The sequence below is a fragment of the Macaca nemestrina genome, chromosome 14 (assembly GCF_043159975.1).
Source record: "Macaca nemestrina isolate mMacNem1 chromosome 14, mMacNem.hap1, whole genome shotgun sequence".
Classification (NCBI taxonomy): Eukaryota; Metazoa; Chordata; class Mammalia; order Primates; family Cercopithecidae; genus Macaca; species Macaca nemestrina.
In genome coordinates, this window is record NC_092138.1 from 23299885 (window position 1) to 23318387 (window position 18503).

An 18503-nucleotide genomic window follows, 5' to 3' on the forward strand; every position below is an offset into this window, starting at 1 on the left:
TTAACTGGGTTCAAATTCTGGCTCTCCCACTTAGAAGCTGCTTAACCTTAGGCAAGATGTGTAATCACCTGAAGTTTCAACTAATGAGAGTATTGTTTTGAGAATTAAATGTTAATCTATTTATAATCTATCAGCACAGTGTCTGGCCCAAAGTAAATGCTCAATTCCTTTCAACTTTTGCCATTCTTTTTATCAGTCATGTGATTCTGATCGTGTATTTCTTTTCACTGTAGTCAGTGAGGCACTTAGTTTTTTCCTCCACAGCATGTGAACTTGTATCTCATCTATGTCTATTTATCTTGCATATTTGACCTGCAGTAAATATTTATTGAGTGAACAAAAATGATAAAAATGAATTTTAGAAACACTTCCTACTTTGCCCTATTTCCACGTGAATGTTTCTTTTGCAATATGAAAGCCGTGGTTCTGATGTTGTATTAATATATCACACTATCATTATATCCTGCAAAGTGAAGGCTGCATACTCTAGATAGTGTCTCACCTGAAAGCTGAAGGTAATGCTCAGGTTCCTCACCTGGATAAGAGGATTTTGCTCAGACAGAATGATGGAAGCAAGAGAATGTGTCTGGAGTAGGCAGGTGAATCTCCCTCTTGTCTGAACCTCAGAGATTCTAGATCAGCCATGTCCAATAAAAATAAAATGTGGACTACAGATGTAACCTAAAACTTTGCAGCAGCCACATTATACAAAGTTAAAAGAAAGAACAGGTGGAAATTAATTTTATAATCTATTTTATATAACTTGAAGTACCTAAAACATTATTATTTCAACATAGAATCATAAAAAGTATGAATGAGATATTTTCCATTCTGTTTTAAATCTGAACTCTTGAAATTAGTATATATAAGTCTAAAGGCCTAGGAAGGAGAATCTTGTACCGTAGATGCCCAAGGTAGTGCTGGCCACGGCATAGTAGGTCAGAAGTCAGGAAATCAAGGGAATGCCTCCCTTTCTCGTCTTTCTGCACCTTGTTGGAATGGGATGGGTGCGTGATGGGGAAAGGTGGACTTTGTACACTTGATTATCCGGAGTTAGACCAATCTCCTATCTCTATGTCGTAGCCTGTATGGATTACGTCTTTTTGAGAAGTCTGGCTTCTTAGCAGTCTGTGGGGGACCCAGAGAAAGGCCTAGTGTTTACTCTGGGGCTCAGCTGTGTGAGGGAGGATCTGCCTGCTCTGTGGCCCACGTGGCAATGGCAGCGAATCAAGCAAACTATTTGAGGAGATGAACTTCAAAGTTCAAAGTTAGCACAGGCTTCAGTCATTCTTCTAAGTCATTCTCTTTCCATGGCTACCCTTAGATTCCCACTGCATTTTCATTAACATGACATAACCTTAGACTACACTAATTCCCTGTGGATGCAGGTGTGTGGTTAGGACATCTACATGGTTAGCAGGAGCTTAGAAAGAATAATGGGAAAAGAGAGAGCCCTGCGGGGGACAGGATATAACTTTCTGACCAGCCAGAAACAGGAAGAGAGAGAGGGTGATTGTGAACTTCAGCAAAGTAACTATAGACTCCTCTACATCCTAGGAGAATTAGAAAGGATTTATCAGCATAGAGCTATGGGCCTAAAACCACCCAGAGGTGTGGTGTGGCCCATGATTCCTGGAAAGCTTGCATGTAAAGCACATGGTGAGGCACAGGCACTTGAACATGTTTTCAGAAGTGAATTCAAGGCATGGTACTCGCTGAATGTTAGTTGTGAGAAAATAAAAAGCAACATTCTCTTTAAGCCTGCATATGGTGAGCTGAGTGGGCTTTGCCTCTGAGGGATATCAGCAGTTCTCTATGCCTTCCTGTTGGATATATGTGTTGTTATAAAGTTAGCTATTTTCAAACTTCTCAATACAGCTTTGGGCAAGAACACACCTCCAGGAGTGTTGTATCTATTTTCAGGAGTGCTGGGAAAAATAAATATGCTATCTAACAATATTTCATGACTCTAATTAACCAGGAGGCACAAAAGGAGGGGCTAGACTGGGGAAGGCCAACATTAAGCAAAGCTCCAGCTATGGGCCTGACCTGGAGGCTGCATTTGGGAAAGGGCTGGACACATGCATCTGAGGACAAGATGTGAGCATGACACCACAGAGCCAAGCTTTGGCCTTGGCTGTGAGCACACTGCCACAGCTTGGTCCCAGCTGGACTGGCCTTCCTTATCCTCCACCCTCTGCACCTCCCGTCAGGGCAACAAGAATGGCAGACTCAGTGACTTTAATAGAGAAAGCCCTAGAATGGAAGCATCAACAGTCTTTACAGTTCAAACATTTACTGCCCTCTCTCTCACCCTGTCTCCACCACTGGCAGTGGTCCTGCTGTGCTAAACTGAGTGGGGAAAGAGCATCACAGGTTCCTAATCCCCACAGCTGTCTTCACTGAGGAAGTAAACCTCCGAAAGTGAGTCATGGCGACATCCAAAGCACAAGTCACGGAGCTCTTCCTGGAAGCCTCACGGGCATGCTGACCTCTGGACCTGGACTTTGCACACACTGGACGCTTTGCAGCTTTGAGGCTGGAGTATTGCTCTCAACTAAATGACCATAGTGCACTGAGTACTAATTTGGATCCATAAGACTTGGCAAAATCAGTCTTTTTCTTCACTTATTATAACAGGAAAATATCAAAAGAGTCCTTAAAACAATCCCACTGGACTGGACGTTGGAAGGCAGCACAAGATGTCAGGAAGAACCTTTGTTTGTCTCTTTGGGGAGTCAAAGAAGATAATATTGAAGAGACCTTAAAGACCGTGCAGCCCAACCTACTCATTTCCCAGACAAGAAAAGTGAAGCCCAGAGAACAGATGGGCTGCCTCCTCTAGTCATATGGGGATTAAAAATATATATGTATATTTATTTTTTATATATATATATATATGTTTTTTTTTTTTCCATGAGCTTTAGTGAAAGTGACCAGTGTTATCTCATTTCCTGGCTTCTCAAATCCAAGATCCAGCCAAATCTATTATTTATAGACTGAATATACCTTATGCTTTCCTACCTCCATGCCATTGCCCCCATCACTTGGAATGTCATCCTGCACTTCTCCAACCTCCCAACTTCCATCTTTTGCAATAATTTTCATCTATCAGTGATTAGCTCAAATATGCCATCTCTTAGATAAAAATTTCTCTGTGAAATAATACTTTTTTCTGTCAACAACAACAGCTACCACACAGCAACAGCACTTACATATGACCCATTATGGACTGGGCAGCTTGCTTACATTTTATCTCATCTAGTTCTCAAAATAGCCATATATTGGGTATATCTTTAGTCACATGTCCAGGGACACTCAGCTAGCAAGTGGCTTTGATGGTTTATTATAAATATGCTATGTACCATAATTATGCTGATAAGGAGGAGAAACTAGATTCTTTAATAGGGTTTTTTTCCCCCTAATCAACTCTCTCTTTTCCCCAAACCAAAATACAGGTTAACACATGGGGATTGAAATCTTCTAGTTAATATTAGGATACATAATCCGCACGTTTTCAAACCTTCTAAGGTTAAAGTTTGGCCCACAGTAGAAGGCACTGCTACCTGAACTTTAATTTCAGGAAGAAGGCATGTGGAAAGTGTGTTGGAGAGTGTGCTCTTGCAGGATGCAGTTCAGTGATTGTGGATGAGCCCTGTACCTCTAACCTGGTGTCTGTTAACACCTATTCAGGGTTGAATACGTCAGTGGTAGAAATAATCTGTGCACACGTCACAGAAGGCAGATGTACCCTCTACCTACTGGAGATTTCACTGGAGCCCCTGGATTTCAACATTTTGGGCACATGTGCATTTTTTTAGGGACAGGTTTCACAACATTCACTGGAGTCCCCAAGGGATCTATGAATAACAAATATTAAGAATGGCCCTGTTTTAGAGGTATTGTGGAAGGCGGAAGAGCTCCATGACTACGATGGCATAAGGAGCCTTTCTGAAAAGATAAGAAGAATCTGTGGTGGGATGAAACAGTTTCTCTCTCATTTAAATAAAATATTCCTTTTTGGGAATTTGTTGAGAGGTCATCCTAGACAGTGATGGTACATTTATCCAGAGTGTTAAAGCAGCCAGGAGCTAACAGGGCTCACTCCCTATTCCTAACCCTCCAGCATTTGATAATGGATATTTGAGACTTAGACAAATGCAGTGACTTATCGGAAGCCACAAAGATCAGACCTGCGATAAATGAAAATTCAGTTCTCATTCAATTTCACGGTCAGTCCGCATTCGTTCAGATAACACCCTGTTGAAATGATAACTGTTGCAAGAAAGGAGCCACACAAAGACCCAATATCTGCATGTGGCCTACAGAAGCAATGCTTTGTCACCTGGTTCTAGCCAATTTTATCCAAGAAATAATCCTCTTCCAATGCTTTTTCAACTTTGCAACATTACCTGTCTATAAGAAAAGAACCGAATTGTGTACTTTTCCAAATAAAGATGGAGAAAGGGAAGTTAATCTGATCTACAGCTGACATAATTTTCTTTCTTGCCTTCAAATATCTTTTGTTCTTCAATTTCTGTCTTTTTCCTACCTCACATACCTCAAATCATAACCAGGACAGTGGGAGGTAGAAAGTGGTGAAGCACAAACATTTTACCCTCCTAGGGGAGTAATAATCACCATTTCACAACGTGCTAGAATCTCATTTGAACATCACAGCACATCTGTACAGGAGAAGAAATGGTAATCTTCATTTTCTAGATGATGAGACCATGGTTTTCATACAAGCACACAATCCTCCCAAGCAAGCAGAATAGCAAGAATTTTCATCTAACTTTGTGTTTTTTCAAGACTTTAATTTTAGGATGGTAAATATGGGGACAAAAGTCTTCAGGAGATCCCAAATGCAGAAAACGTCCCTCCACATTAATTAACAAGATGTATTTATGCAGATACGCTACCAAGCAACTATAGAGACACACGCATATATTTACATTATTGTCTTTTCTGCCCAGTGAATCTGAAGGAAAGCATGTTGAAGTTCTGCTATTGACTGGGAGAATACAGGTGCAGAGAGTAGGTGATTTGTCCTTGACCACCTAATAAATGAAAAGTTACGTCAAAGAGAACTATTGCTCTATAATGTGGAAATGTTCTTGCTAGTGATGCGTTAATTTTAACAAAATGTTGCCATAATGAAGCAGCATATTTAACTCATGGAGGTTTTTTATAGCAGTACTCTGTATGTGCAAAGTAAAATCTGATGGTGTTTCCAAATAGAGTCTTTACCATCCCCCTTTTTAAAACAAAGAACTTCAAGGGCAGAGTGGGAAGGTTTTAATGATAAAAATATAAAGAGTAGGATTCCTATGATCTTTAACGAAGAATAAGCTCAATGTCTTAATTTCTTACCCTCTAAAATATTCTGGTTCTTAAGAAATCAAAGATACTTTAAAATCTAAGATAATTCTGGCTGCCCAAAAATTTCAGTTCTTGAGAAATCAAAGGTACTTTAAGATATAAAATAATGCTGAATACCAATCATTGAGAATTACCTTTTCCTTTGGGATTATTTTACTTTGGTAAACACTTTTTTTCAGTACTCTAATTAAAGATCATTCTTAATTAAGCTGAATCAAGAAATTGATGGCATGTGGCATGAATTTTGTTCCAGGGAAACTTGCTCATTTTGAAAGAACCTCTCAGCATGAGAGATCAGCGTTGCAGGGAAATTTACAAGTCATCAGTCTGATCTTGCACTCTGGGTAGGAATGTCGTTTATAACATACCTGAGAAGTGACTAGGTAGTACCTATTAGAACATGACCTATGACACGGAGCTCACTGCTTTACACAGTAGTCCACCCCCCCCCCTCCCCGTGCAACCATTCTTATCATTTGATGGTTCTTATTTTGAATAAAAATCTACCTACTTTTAACTTTGTCCAAGACCTGGCTCCTGAACCAGCACAAAGCCCTCTCTTTCTTCACATATGAATTTTGAAGACTTGTTTCCTTGCTTCGAGTGTTTGTTCTTCTGATAAAACACCCTTGGTTTCATTGATTTGTCTTCCTGCACCTTGGGTTCAGATCTGTCAATATCATCCCTCTACAAGAAAGCGCTTTTTGCAATCTATTACAATTCACTAGTCTCTCTTTTAAATTGCATACCTCAAAATTTATGCAGTCTTTGGTAACTTTCAGAAATTGCTGCTGCTGAGAAATTTCCCTTGATTTATAAGCAGGCCTTTTTGCTCACTGTGCTCTCTTTTGGTTGTGGTGGCTCTGTGATCTGGGGACCTACCTTTGCCAAGGTCTCATCATCCAGGTGATTCTTCTGAATCACATGTTGAAGTGCAAAATAAATTTTTTCCTGAAGCTTCTGGACCTTCCTTGGTTCTATAAGCCAGGCTCGGTCTGATGAAAGAAAGAGTAGATAAGTGGAGGGAACATCAACTTTATTTTGCTTCACCCACATATATAAGTGCCAAACTTCAGACCCATTTCATATTATTTAGTTCTAAGTTGCTTCTGAAGACATGTCATTATTTACATAAAGCATAAGTATTTCATAGGCAATACCATGATGCCAGGAATGCACAATATTATGACACAGGAAATCACTTTGCAGAAAAGGACACAATGGTTCAGATGATCTGCTTCTTTGTTTCTTATTGTCTGTGACAATTTACATCTCTCACTCTTTGCTTTGGACATATGCTTAGGTTTTCTTTCAAAGTAGAAGTTAGCGATTTGTGAAGAATTATAGAAGTGAAGAAAATCACAGGAATATTTTTGGTGTTCAGGATCCCTTTTCCTTTTCTCAGCTTATTTTCTCATCAGATATAAAGCTGAAGCTATGTTAGAATTTATACAGCATAAACATAAATCAGTTTCAAAAATTCACTTCTAAGTTCTATTTTCCTATATTGAATTCTTAAATGGTGAATAGGATAATCCCTTCTTTCCTTCCTCCCTCTCTTTATCTGTTTCTCCCTGCCCTCAGACCCTCTCTCCCTTCTTTCCTTCCTTCTTCCTTCCCTCCTTTCTTCCTCTCTTTTTTTCTCCCTCCCTTCCTCCCTCCCTCCCACACTTCTTTCCTTCCCTCCTCCCCCTCTCCTTCACTCTCTCCTTCCTTCCTTCCTAGAAGATTTATACACCGTGGTGACAAAATTCAGCCCAGTGCCTTAGTTTGGACCTTTATGGAAGAGACACTCCAAATCTTCAAATGCCGAACAAATACTCATGGAAAAGAACTCGAACATGATCTTCCTGAACACAGTTCAGGTCAGGTAAGAAACTCAATTCTGTAACCCTAGACAGGATGAAGACAAGTCTAGCCAACAGTTAAGCAAACCCTTACGTAAGTGAGTACAAAAGCTTTCAGTGACAATTGTCAATCAGAATACATTAAGTTCCCCTCCCTCTCCCTTCCCTAAGCTGTTTGGAGCTGAATAAACAGTGGCTTTTATGTCAGGACCCTGGAGAAAGAATAGGGGGCTGTCTGGCAGGAGATGGAGCCTACATAGGCTGGAAATCTTTTTGAATATGGCACTAAGCCAGGGTGGCAAATGAGGTATTTGGAGTTCGTAAAGCCTCTCAGTGTGGGTCTGCTAGCAGCACTGGAAGAGTCCCCACTAGGTAGAGTAAACCAAATTGCATGCTTCCAAACTTCTCAGAATTTAATGATGATAGCATGTCTTTTTTCTAGAAAAAGGCCAAACAGCTCAGCTGATTTCTAATTCAGAAGGAAGAGGCTAGCTTTTCTTCTGGAGTGATCATTTTCACAGATCGTTCATATTTAATATATTTAATATTTCATGTCTTAAATATTTGCTGCTTAAAATTTACTGACTTGCTACAAATATACCTAAAGAGAAGAGTGACTCTAACGCTTCCTTTGAGCAAACAAGAACTAGAGGAAAACCATCTCCCTCATCTATAGATCCACTGGCTTAGATTTCGTTTTCTATTGAACTATTCTCAATGGAAATAATCAAATGCAATGAGAAAATGGTGGAAGGAAAATTATTTGGCATGTGGCTGCTAACAGAGGAAAGTATTCTTGTCACTTCTTCCATCTATCTTTGTGCTTCCAAGCCTGGGAAACTTTCTAGGGTTTAAAAAAAAAAAAAAAGGCCTAGAGGAACAGCTTGATTTTAGACAGAGCCATAAAAGAAACTGTTAGTAAAAACACTCTATGTGATAACTAATTTCCATTTTTGATAAAGTGGTTAAATAAAAAACAGTAGCAAATTAAAAATATCCTGATAAGACCATCAAGAATTGTATTAGGAATAATAAAGCCTAACAGATAAAAACTGTAGACATTGGTGTTACTGGAAAATATAGCTACAATGGCATGTTAAAATTATAATGTGTAATCTTACATCACAGGTAAGATTAATTTCTTTCAGTTTCACTGAAAAATATAATAGCGCATATATAAGAAAAGCGTTCTGGTCTCTACAGATAAATGGTTAACAGAAGAAATGAGTCTCTTGCCTTAAAAATTAGGCAGGAATTTGTTTTTCTTTCTGTAGAGACCTGTCAGTGATTCTGTTATCCCTTAACTCAAAATGTAACAAAACAACAGCTGCGTAAGTAACTGAATTCTCATTCTGGCTAAAGAGCCATGTATTTATTACTATATTATTGTCGTTATATTATTATGATATATTATTTATTATTATATTTTAAGCTGGCATATACTTTGTTTTGCTTTGTTTTGTTTTTTTGAGACAGAGTTTGTTTTTTGAGACTCCAGTCTTGTTTCCCAGGCTGGAGTGCAATGGCACAATTTCAGCTTACTGCAACCTCCACCTCCTGGGTTCAAGTGATTCTCCTGCCTCAGCTTCCCAAGAAACTGAAATTACAGGCACTCACCACCATACCCACTTAGTTTTTGTATTTTTGGTAGAGACGGTTTTTCACCATGTTAGCCAGGCTGGTCTTGAACTCCTGACCTCAGGTGATCCGCTGGCCTCAGCCTCCCAAAGTGTTGGGATTACAGGCATGAGCCACCACGCCAGGTGTAGCATATACTTTTAAAAAGTATTTCACTCACTACAGTTCTAGTCGATCCATAAATATTGTCATACCTTGAATTCTTTGAAAACTTGGCATTTCTGTGCATTTTAGAGCCAGCAGAGGTCTTAGTTATTATGGAGTCCATCCTTTTTACTTTATAGACGAGGAAACTAGGGCTCTGAGGGGTCAAATGTCTAATATCACACAGATACATGGTGACAGAGCTGGTACCAGAATGTCCACCTCCATGTCTGAAGTTTTTCCTCTTCTACTGGGCAGTCTTCAGTATGAGTAATTTTCCCCTCTGCTGTCCTCACCTCCTTTTAAAACTTCTGATACAAGTGACCCTTCTACAATGTGGGTTTGAACTGTGTAGGTCCAGTTAGATTTTCCTTCTGTTTCTGCCACCCCGGGACTGCGAGACCAAACCCTCCTCCTCCTCCTTCTCCTCAACCTACTCAGTATAAAGATGACCAGGATGAAGACCTTTATGATAATCCACTTCCACTTAATGAAAAGGAAATCTGTTTCCTCTTGCTTATAATTTTCTGAGTACCATTTTCTTTTCTTTAGCTTACTTTACTGTAAGAATACAGTATACAATACATTTAACATGCAAAGTATGTGTCAATCAACTGTTTATGTGATCAGCGAGGTTTCTGGTTGACAGTAGGCTATTGGTAGTGAAACTTTTTGGAGTCAGAGGTTACATGCAGATTTTTGACTGCATGCAGGGGGTTGATGCTCTGACCCCTGCATTGTTCAAGGTCCAATGTATTGCTAAGAAAATAGGCACTAGCATTTGTCTGAAGTGAGAACATCAACATGAATTTGGGCAAAGATGCCAACACAAGAGGTATTTAAAGAGTAGTAAGTGTTCCTTTTACTTATGTAGGTCCCCATTCTGGAGCTTTCATTTAGGTACATTTCTACTGTGTCTCATCCAACTGGGCATTTATTTTCTAGGTACTTTATTCTTAAAGTCAAAATAGAACTTGGCTGTAACTCAGGCCACTATTTGTCTTCCTTTATTTGTTAAGGAATGATTCTGCTTATCTGAATCTGGAATAACCCCTACCCCATGCTCTACTCTTGCTTTTGGGCCAAAATTGGTCATTTTAATAAACTTGAGGCTACTTCGCTTTTCACTGTCCAAAAATATCAGAAGCTTGGTCTTTACCAAAATGCAGTTCTGTTAAAGTTTCTCCTGAACACTTTGGCTTAGGCAGGTGTCATCAATGTTAAAAATAGTAAAACAAGTTTTTTAAAAAGGTAAGAGAACTGAGACTGCCCTACCTGGAGATATCAGAACAGCAGATGAGAACAAAGCGATCTCCTCCTCGGTCAGCTGCAAGGAACACAAATTCTTTGCAAAGTCAAATGCTTCATTCACTAGGTCATCAGAACCTATAAAGGAGAAGAAAAATGGAATAAAAATACTTGAACTTGAAATGGGGCAAGAGTAAGAAAAATCTCATAATCAATAAGCTATCCAAGGAGGTGCATACTAGACTTCTAGAAAAGATATTTTTTAAGTTTCTAATTGTAAAAAGTGATTGACACTAATCAAAGAATGAGAAAATTGGGCAACCTCTTGGCCAGGCAATCGAAGTTAACATTACTTACCAACGACAAGCAAGTAGACTTGGTGCGTGAGCAGTGTCACATCTGCCTGGGAGTCCATACTATGATTATATCCTTATAAATTTGAAACGCTTTCGCATTAAAGAATATAAAATAAGTGATTTGGGGATCCTTTACAATAGAGATAGTATTCATAGAAAACCTAAAACATTACATATAGGGGCTGAGAATTGTCAGTCTTCGTAGCACTTGAAGCTAGCAATGTAAGGTATTCTGGTCTTTTAAACTGAGACGTTAGAAATATCTTATGGAACAGAGATGAGATACACTTCAGTTTTGCAGTTTCCTTGGAAATTTGATTAAGGAGCTAGAGTTCATTTCTTATTACCTTCTAATGAATGACTCACAGGTCAGTTACTTAGCTGTTGTGAATTTTGGAAAATAATGTTGCATCTCTACACTGATCCCTGGTAAATGTTTATTTGATGAAGCTGGAAATATACTGAGGTTGCTTGCCAAGGCTTTTCCTCCTTTCTTGAAAATCTAGCCTTGGAGATGACATGGATGTGTATCAACTGTAGAAGGGAAACATTGCCAGCCCCGATGGACTTCTTGTTGGCTGCCATATCAACTAACAGCACAAGAGGTGAAAGGGCAGTGGCCTTCTTTGGTGTCCATGGGCAGGATATGGAACAAATGGCACTATCAATCGTTAAAACGTTTCCTGGCATCAGCCCATCTTTGCTAATGTTCTTCCTATCCATGCCATGCACTGATGACTGGATGTGATGATATACAACACTTCCAAACAAAGACTGACTCTGTTAGTGCATTCCCGCAGGAATGGTCTGGGATCATTGTGGACAGGTTGGCATGAACTCTCTGTGCTCCCAGAACTTTGTGAATTAACTTCTGTGGGTGAGAAACAAGTAGAGGAGCTCCTCTTTGAATTAACTATCTTAACTCATGATGATAAATTGACATAAGAAACTTAAGAGGTCACCCCCATGGATGACCAGGGGTCTACGCAATATACAATAAAGTTGAAAAAAAAAAAGCTGATCTCACAAAGAATGATCTGTAATTCAGCCCAGCTCTTTTAGCATCAGTCTCTGGTTCTTTCTTTTTCTTTCTTTCTTTCTTTTCTTTCTTTCTTTCCTTCCTTCCTTCCTTCCTTCCTTCCTTCCTTCCTTCCTTCCTTCCTTCCTTCCTTCCTTCCTTCCTTCCTTCCTTCTTTCCTTCCTTCTTTCTTTCTTTTTTTTTATAGGGTTTCGCTTTGTCACCCAGGCTGTAGTGCAGTGGTGTGAAGATGACTCACTGTAGCCTCGATCTCCCAGGATCAAGCACTCTTCCTGCCTCGGCCTCCCAACTAGCTGGGACTACAGGCATGTATCACATGCCTGGCTAATTTTATTTACTTATTTTATTTATGTGAGATGGAGTCTTGCTCTGTCACACAAGCTGGAGTGCAGTGGCATGATCTCGGCTCACAGCAACCTCCGCCTCCTGTGTTCAAGCGATTCTCTTGCCTCAGCCTCCCGAGTAGTTGGGATTACAGGCATGAGCCACCATGCCCATGTCTCAATAGGGTTGTTTTCAGGAGGGTCTTCAGTTCTCTCTTTCTTTTGTATTGGAGGCCACAGTTACAAGATCAGGAGAGGCTCGCCTGAATTAGAAGCTCACCTGGTCCATCCCTTATCGAATAATGAGATACTGGTTCACATCAAAGAATCAAGGCATTTCATTTGCCAATTTCAATCTAAGTGGAGAAACTGATGGTAGCTAATAAAATTGTGTCCTCATCAAAGGGAAACTTACCTAAGGCTTTGAACATTTGCATTCCTCCATATTTTCCTTCAAACAGAACAGTGTTGTTTAATGGGTTGAAGGCACGGCACATTCTCACTAAAACCACTTCCAAGCAACCTATGAGTAAAAAATAAAAATAAAAATAAAGTAAAAATATACATATATATCCAATAATAAGAAGTTATTACTGCATATAGCTAAGAGACTTTCAAGAACTTTAAAACACACAGAGAGACACATACAGACACACAGGCACACACCTGCAGAAATCCCTTAAGTTCCTTCCCCTAAAATAACTATTAGGTTGGTGCAAAAATAATTGCAGTTTTTGCCATTGAAAGTAATGGCAAAAACCTAATATATTTGCACCAACTTAATATGTTAGAAATAAAGTTTTCTTGATACTTACATGAAGAATTAAGGAGAAAATATATTTTACAGGTGGCTAAGCTGGAGGGCAGTGACATTACTTGTTGAAAATAAATTTCTCTCTATTTTTTGACTAATATTAAAGCTAGTTCGATTCTTGAATTCGCAATTGATGAAATGAGGGCAGGAATTTTGTCTGCAGTGATAGGCAGCCATGATTATTGTATTCACTCTTGCATCTCCAGGACCAAGAAAAGTTTCTGGCACATAGTAGTTGCTAAGTAAATATTTATTGAATGAATTTGTTTACTACCATTGTTTTTCCCTTTGAGCACTATTAACATCCTGAGGAAATACTGCTGCATAGCTTCTCCATATTTTGGAGAAATGGACTTTTGCCCCACAGTGTAGTTGAAGTCAACAGCCAGACTCAGCAGCCACAGATTTGTATGAGAGCATCATACTGCTGATTAGCCTACAACTTTGGTACCTGTCTTAGTCCACCACTTTATCTTTGTGTCTCTGTTTTATTTCCTTTGCTGTAAATATGTTTGCTGATTTCTCTCTGCTTGTCTTTGGTATGTCACCTAGCATAGAGGCTTATACATGGGGAGGATTTGCAAGTATTAATTGAAGGAATGCTTTTCTGACACAAACAGTAGATGGGTACCATTTATTGAGTATCTACACAATGGAAGGAACTTTGTTTGGCCCTTTTTATCTTTGCTCCTTACAGTAACTATTTCAGATGAGTTTATTAGCCCTATTTTATGGAGGAGTTACGTAAGGCCTACTTTTTTGACTAGAGTCAACATTTTTACGCCAGGTAGAGATGTTAAAGATTTTATGGTTCAGTGGTTCCCAAATGTCAGCCCATGGATTGGCTATATCTGAGTCTTAGTTAGAGATACAGTGAACTGGGTTCCCCTCCAGGAGATCTGGATTCCATGGGACTCACGGTGTCCATGTCTCTGAACTGTCAATAGTCTCCTTTGATGTTGTTGATGCAATTCCGAGTTTGAAATTCATTGTTTCTAGTCCATCTCTTTATTTTACAAATGAAGAAACTGCTATCTAGAGAGTTTAGCTCAAGGTCACATATCAAGTGTGGCAGATTTCACTTTTCAAAGAGGGTCAGAAAAAATATCTTCCATCCCATATGTTTTCTAGGACCTTACCACTCCCCTGTCAAGTAGTAGAATCCATGTCTCCTGTCCTTAAATCTGGGTGGGCCTTCATGACTGATGGTATATAATGGAAATAACAATATTTTGTTTTCTGAAGTTAAGTTAGAAAAGTCTATGCATTTCTGCCTTGTTCTCTTGGGGTGCTAGCTTTTGGAGCATAGTGATTATGTTGTGAGCAAGTCCAAGCAGTCTATGGAGGGTCTCACATGGAGAGGAAATGGGGCCCCCAGCCCAGTTCCAGGCTGTCAACCAGCACAACTCATCAGTCATGTGAATGAGCCAATTTGAAAGTGGATTCCTCTGCCCTCAGCTGAACTGACTCAGTGAATACCACATGGAGCAGAGATAAGGTCACCCCTGCTGAGCCCTGCCCAAATTGTAGCTTTGAGAGCAGAATAAATAATTCCTGTTGTTTTAGTTAAATTTTGCAGTGGTTTAGATGATTGGTACATCAAGTTGGCACTTAAGTCTAGGTTTTCATCAAGTTGCGTCATTGGGTAAAGAAGCAGCAATATCTTAGAATAGCAGTTATATTTGGCCCAAGTTCAAATGCCAACTTTGCCATGTACTGGTTTTGTAATATTGAACATAGATCTTCACTTCTCTGAATCTTTTCCTCCTCTTCTGTAAGATGGAAATAATAATATAGATCTCACAAGATTACTTGAGATGTCATAGGGAAACATAAACATATATGTGTGTTATTTTACATATGAATATGTTATTATTATTATCATGGCCTAGGACTATGAAAATTCACATAAACACCATTGTGGTTCTTATTTTCTATTTTCAAAGGGGCCCAAGAAAGACAAATAATTTCTTTTTCCTGTTTGGTAATAACATCTGCAAAGTCAATCATATGCAGAGTTTCTTGAGCTATTTCCGTTAAAATTGTGTGTGTCAGAGAGTGTGTGAGGGAAAGGTAGGGAAAGATTAGAGTACCGTGGAGTTTCTCCTGGTGTATACTGGCTGCAGGCTATCCTCATTAAAATGATTGGAAATGACCACAGAGGCAGAACTCAGCTAGCCTGCATTTTTTTTTTTTCCTTTCACAGAAGGCAAGGAGTACGTTTTAGCGCCGGCTCAGCAATTCAGCCACCTTGACACGCTAATTACTTGCACTGCCTGTCAAGCTGCGTATCTCAACCTCCGCAATTAATAGCTCCACTTTCAATAAGCAAAATTGTGTTTGACTTCAAAGGGGAACTGAATGAGTATCAGGGCATTTTTATTACTGAGCGTTTCCTCGGGGAGTTGGCTGACAATGTGGGTGGCAGAAACAAGCTGCATATCGGAAGGAGGATTTTCTAGAACCAACACAGTGCTAAGGGCTGACCACATCCTTATCTGAAATAGGCCTCTCATGAATCTTCTTGCTTACCTGACTTCAGAAGTAGAATTTGATCATTTTGACAGAGCTCCATGAAGCCTGTTATCCGCTTTGCAAACTCCACCACGTATTGGATGGCGTGAGTGATCTGGATGGCACATTGTTGCCACAGTGCTTCCCTGGACTTCAGGAGAGAAGACACGCAATGTAAAGAGGGCAAACGACTTATGGAGAGTCCACAGAACACTCAGATTTGCCTTCCTGGTGTTCACCTGTCAGTTGGGGCCCAAGGAGGGAATTTATAGGATTCCTTTAAAAGAAGACGGCACTACTTTTATTTTATTTTTTCCCTAAGATAACATTTTGACCTGTTTGGACCTCAGTAGGCCAAAATGATCAAAGTACTGAGGCTAAAATAACAGCAACATTGTTTATAGTATGTAAGGATAGCTTTGTTATTTTCTTTACTATTTTTTCCTCCTTTTCCTCCTTCTCACCTAAACGAAGCCTGAGTTTGTAAAGAAAATAACAGATCTATCTTTATATACTATTAATATAAAAAGCAAAGCTTTGCACTGAGGGATAGCGGTTTCATTCACAGGCTTCCATGAGGTCATTTTCATGGGTACCTGATGGACACTAAATTTGTAACATTTTTATGTTGTGTCTTTTTTCCAGACCTACAGAGATTGTTTTTTGACATAAAAAGAATTCCGAGGAAAAAGGCATTATATTAAATCAAATCATTCTCCTAAGTTCAATAGAATCCCCCAGATATATTTTAGTCCTCGGGTTATTTTTTGAAATGTGTTAATTCTAATTTGTATTGACCATAGCGACCCAATACCTTTGTTTCCCTCTTTATATAAAAATACTAAGATTTAGTTGTTCTGGTGGAGAAAAATCAGCATATTGTAAACATTTATTTAGATATACACATACTTATATATTTTATTAAAGTTATTAAAGTTCCATCTACGGGTAGATTTTGTAATTGGGGATCTCTATCCCAAAGTAATATAATGTAAATGCTGAAAAACAACAATAAATTCCTCTTAAAAACTTCTTCAATAAACCCAAAGAAATAACATAGTGTAATAATAAAAATACGGGATGAGTTGTTCCTTTTTTTTGGACTCTTTTTAACATATAGGGCAAGAAGAAAATTTAGAAAGCTTTGTTCTATATATTTGTTGTGTAAGTTTGTGACAGTTACAACTGCTGTGATTATTACATTGCTCCTGCTCCTTGCCTTGACCCAAGAAGTCATCAAGAGATGTCCTAAAGTCATTTGATGAAGAAACAGTCTCTGTAGTCACTCAAATAGGGCAGTGGTTTTCAATCAGGGTAGTTTTGCCTCCTTAGAAACAGGTGGCAGTATCTGGAGACATTTCTGGTTGTCACAAGTGTGTGTGAGGGCGATGCCACATCTAGTGGGTAGAGCCAGGGATGCTGGTAAGTATCAATTTGCAGGATGCCCTTACAGAAAAGAATTGCCCAGCGCAACGTGCCAATAGTGCTGAGTTTGAGCAAGACAGCAATAGGGTAATCACAGAAAAACTTTCTCATGGTTGCCCAGAGTACCTTGCTTTGATAAGCTTTAATTTCTTCATAGGTGTGGGTCTGCCACGCCAGCTGGTGCAGCTCTTCCATGGTGTATTGACATGTCTCCAAATGGGACTTAATGATGTTCTGTGCAATTCGATCTGTGAGAAAAGATATCAAGTCAAAGTTTTGTGAATAAAATCACTCTGCTCATTAGCTTTTAATGTGTTTACTATAAGAATGCCTTTTGGAGATACTCCAACTGTATTAAAGTGTCTTTAACATTGCTATCTATCTTACAATCTTCAGACAAACTCTTTACTGCCTTTTTTCAACTTTCAGTATTTTAATCAAAATTTACTGCTTTCCCCCAGATCTTTTGATCACAGCTTAGGGGTTTTACAAGTTGTAAACCATTCAAAGGTATTTATTTTTTAAAAAGACATAAAATTATCATATTTCTTGCTTTTTGGCTTGAAAGTCAACTAACAGTCTTAACATTTGTACTCCAAAACACTTTAAAATGTTTTGAAAATCACTAGAACCCTATTGTTTATCTCAGAAAGGGGGCATTAAAATATAAATTTATTTGCCTATATATTTTTTAAAAGGAAGCATTAAAGAATAAACTAAAAGAAAGGCTATGTACAGAGGAAATAGGGAATAGAATGCAGGGACAAGGAAAGAAATTAAATTTTCTGATAATATTTTTGTAGATTTGACTTTGGGGCAATGTAAACATCTGACATAATAGGAGAGGTGGTATACACAATACAATATTGGCTTATGAGTTGATAATGATTGGAATTAGGTCATAGGGACCACTATATTCTCTTTTTTAATTTTTTATATAATAACCTTTTTTAAAAAAAAGTTTAAAAATGATTAAATGATTATATTCACAAAAATTAGTAGCAAGCACAGTTTTGGGCAGTTTATCTCAATCAAATTGTACTTCACATTGTATCTTAAATACCAATCATTTTGGGTTTTGAGACATGAAAGTTGAGCAATAGAACCAGATAAAAGAGCTGTCCTTAAAAAAAGCCTGCTATGGGAGATCAAGACCTCCTGGTCAGCATGGTGAAACCCCATCTCGACTAAGAAAACCCACAAAAAATTAGCCAGGCGTGATGGCACACTCCTGTAATCCCAGCTACTCAGGAGGCTGAGGCAGGAGAATTGCTTGAACCTGGGAGGTGGAGGTCGCACCACTGCACTCCAGTCTGGGTGACAGAGCGAGACTCCGTCTCAAAAACAAAGCAAAACAAAACAAAACCAGCCTGCTGTGAGTCCCCTGAAAGCGGCTGGAGCTAGGAGGCGGTCCCTTGTCATCCTACCTGCTATTTGAAAATAAAATTTTCTTGTATTTCAGGGTGTGTCATTTCAAACGTAAGTTCTGTTCTTTCTAAATGGCCAACCCCATCTCTCCAGGACAGCCCTCAAAGCAGCATTTGGGTGTCTCCTTTCTATCTCACTCAGCTTCTGGTATACAGGGTACGAAGTAAATTGCATTTTAGTGAGGTAAAAAACAAACATTTGTAAATTTAAGCTTCTAATAAATTTTCTAAATACAAATCTCCTATAGACCATCACCCGGCACATTGGAAACACTGAATAAATGGTAGCCACCGTTATCCTTATTAGGACAGTCTACAGAGTTTGTCCTCAGGGGAGCAATATGAT

At 38.9% G+C, this 18503-nt stretch overlaps 1 protein-coding gene across 1 annotated transcript in view; it reads right to left on the reverse strand.

Annotated features, from left to right (window-relative positions):
- Positions 1–18503, reverse strand: part of LOC105498683 (RAR related orphan receptor B) — a 194067-nt gene that overhangs the window by 12175 nt on the left and 163389 nt on the right. Inside the window, exons 5-9 of the mRNA XM_011770940.3 lie at positions 16857–16978; positions 15324–15456; positions 12393–12500; positions 10287–10397; positions 6265–6377 (exon numbers count right to left, since the gene is read on the reverse strand). Of these exons, the coding sequence (XP_011769242.1) occupies positions 6265–6377; positions 10287–10397; positions 12393–12500; positions 15324–15456; positions 16857–16978 (587 nt within the window). The remainder of the gene's footprint in view (positions 1–6264; positions 6378–10286; positions 10398–12392; positions 12501–15323; positions 15457–16856; positions 16979–18503) is intronic.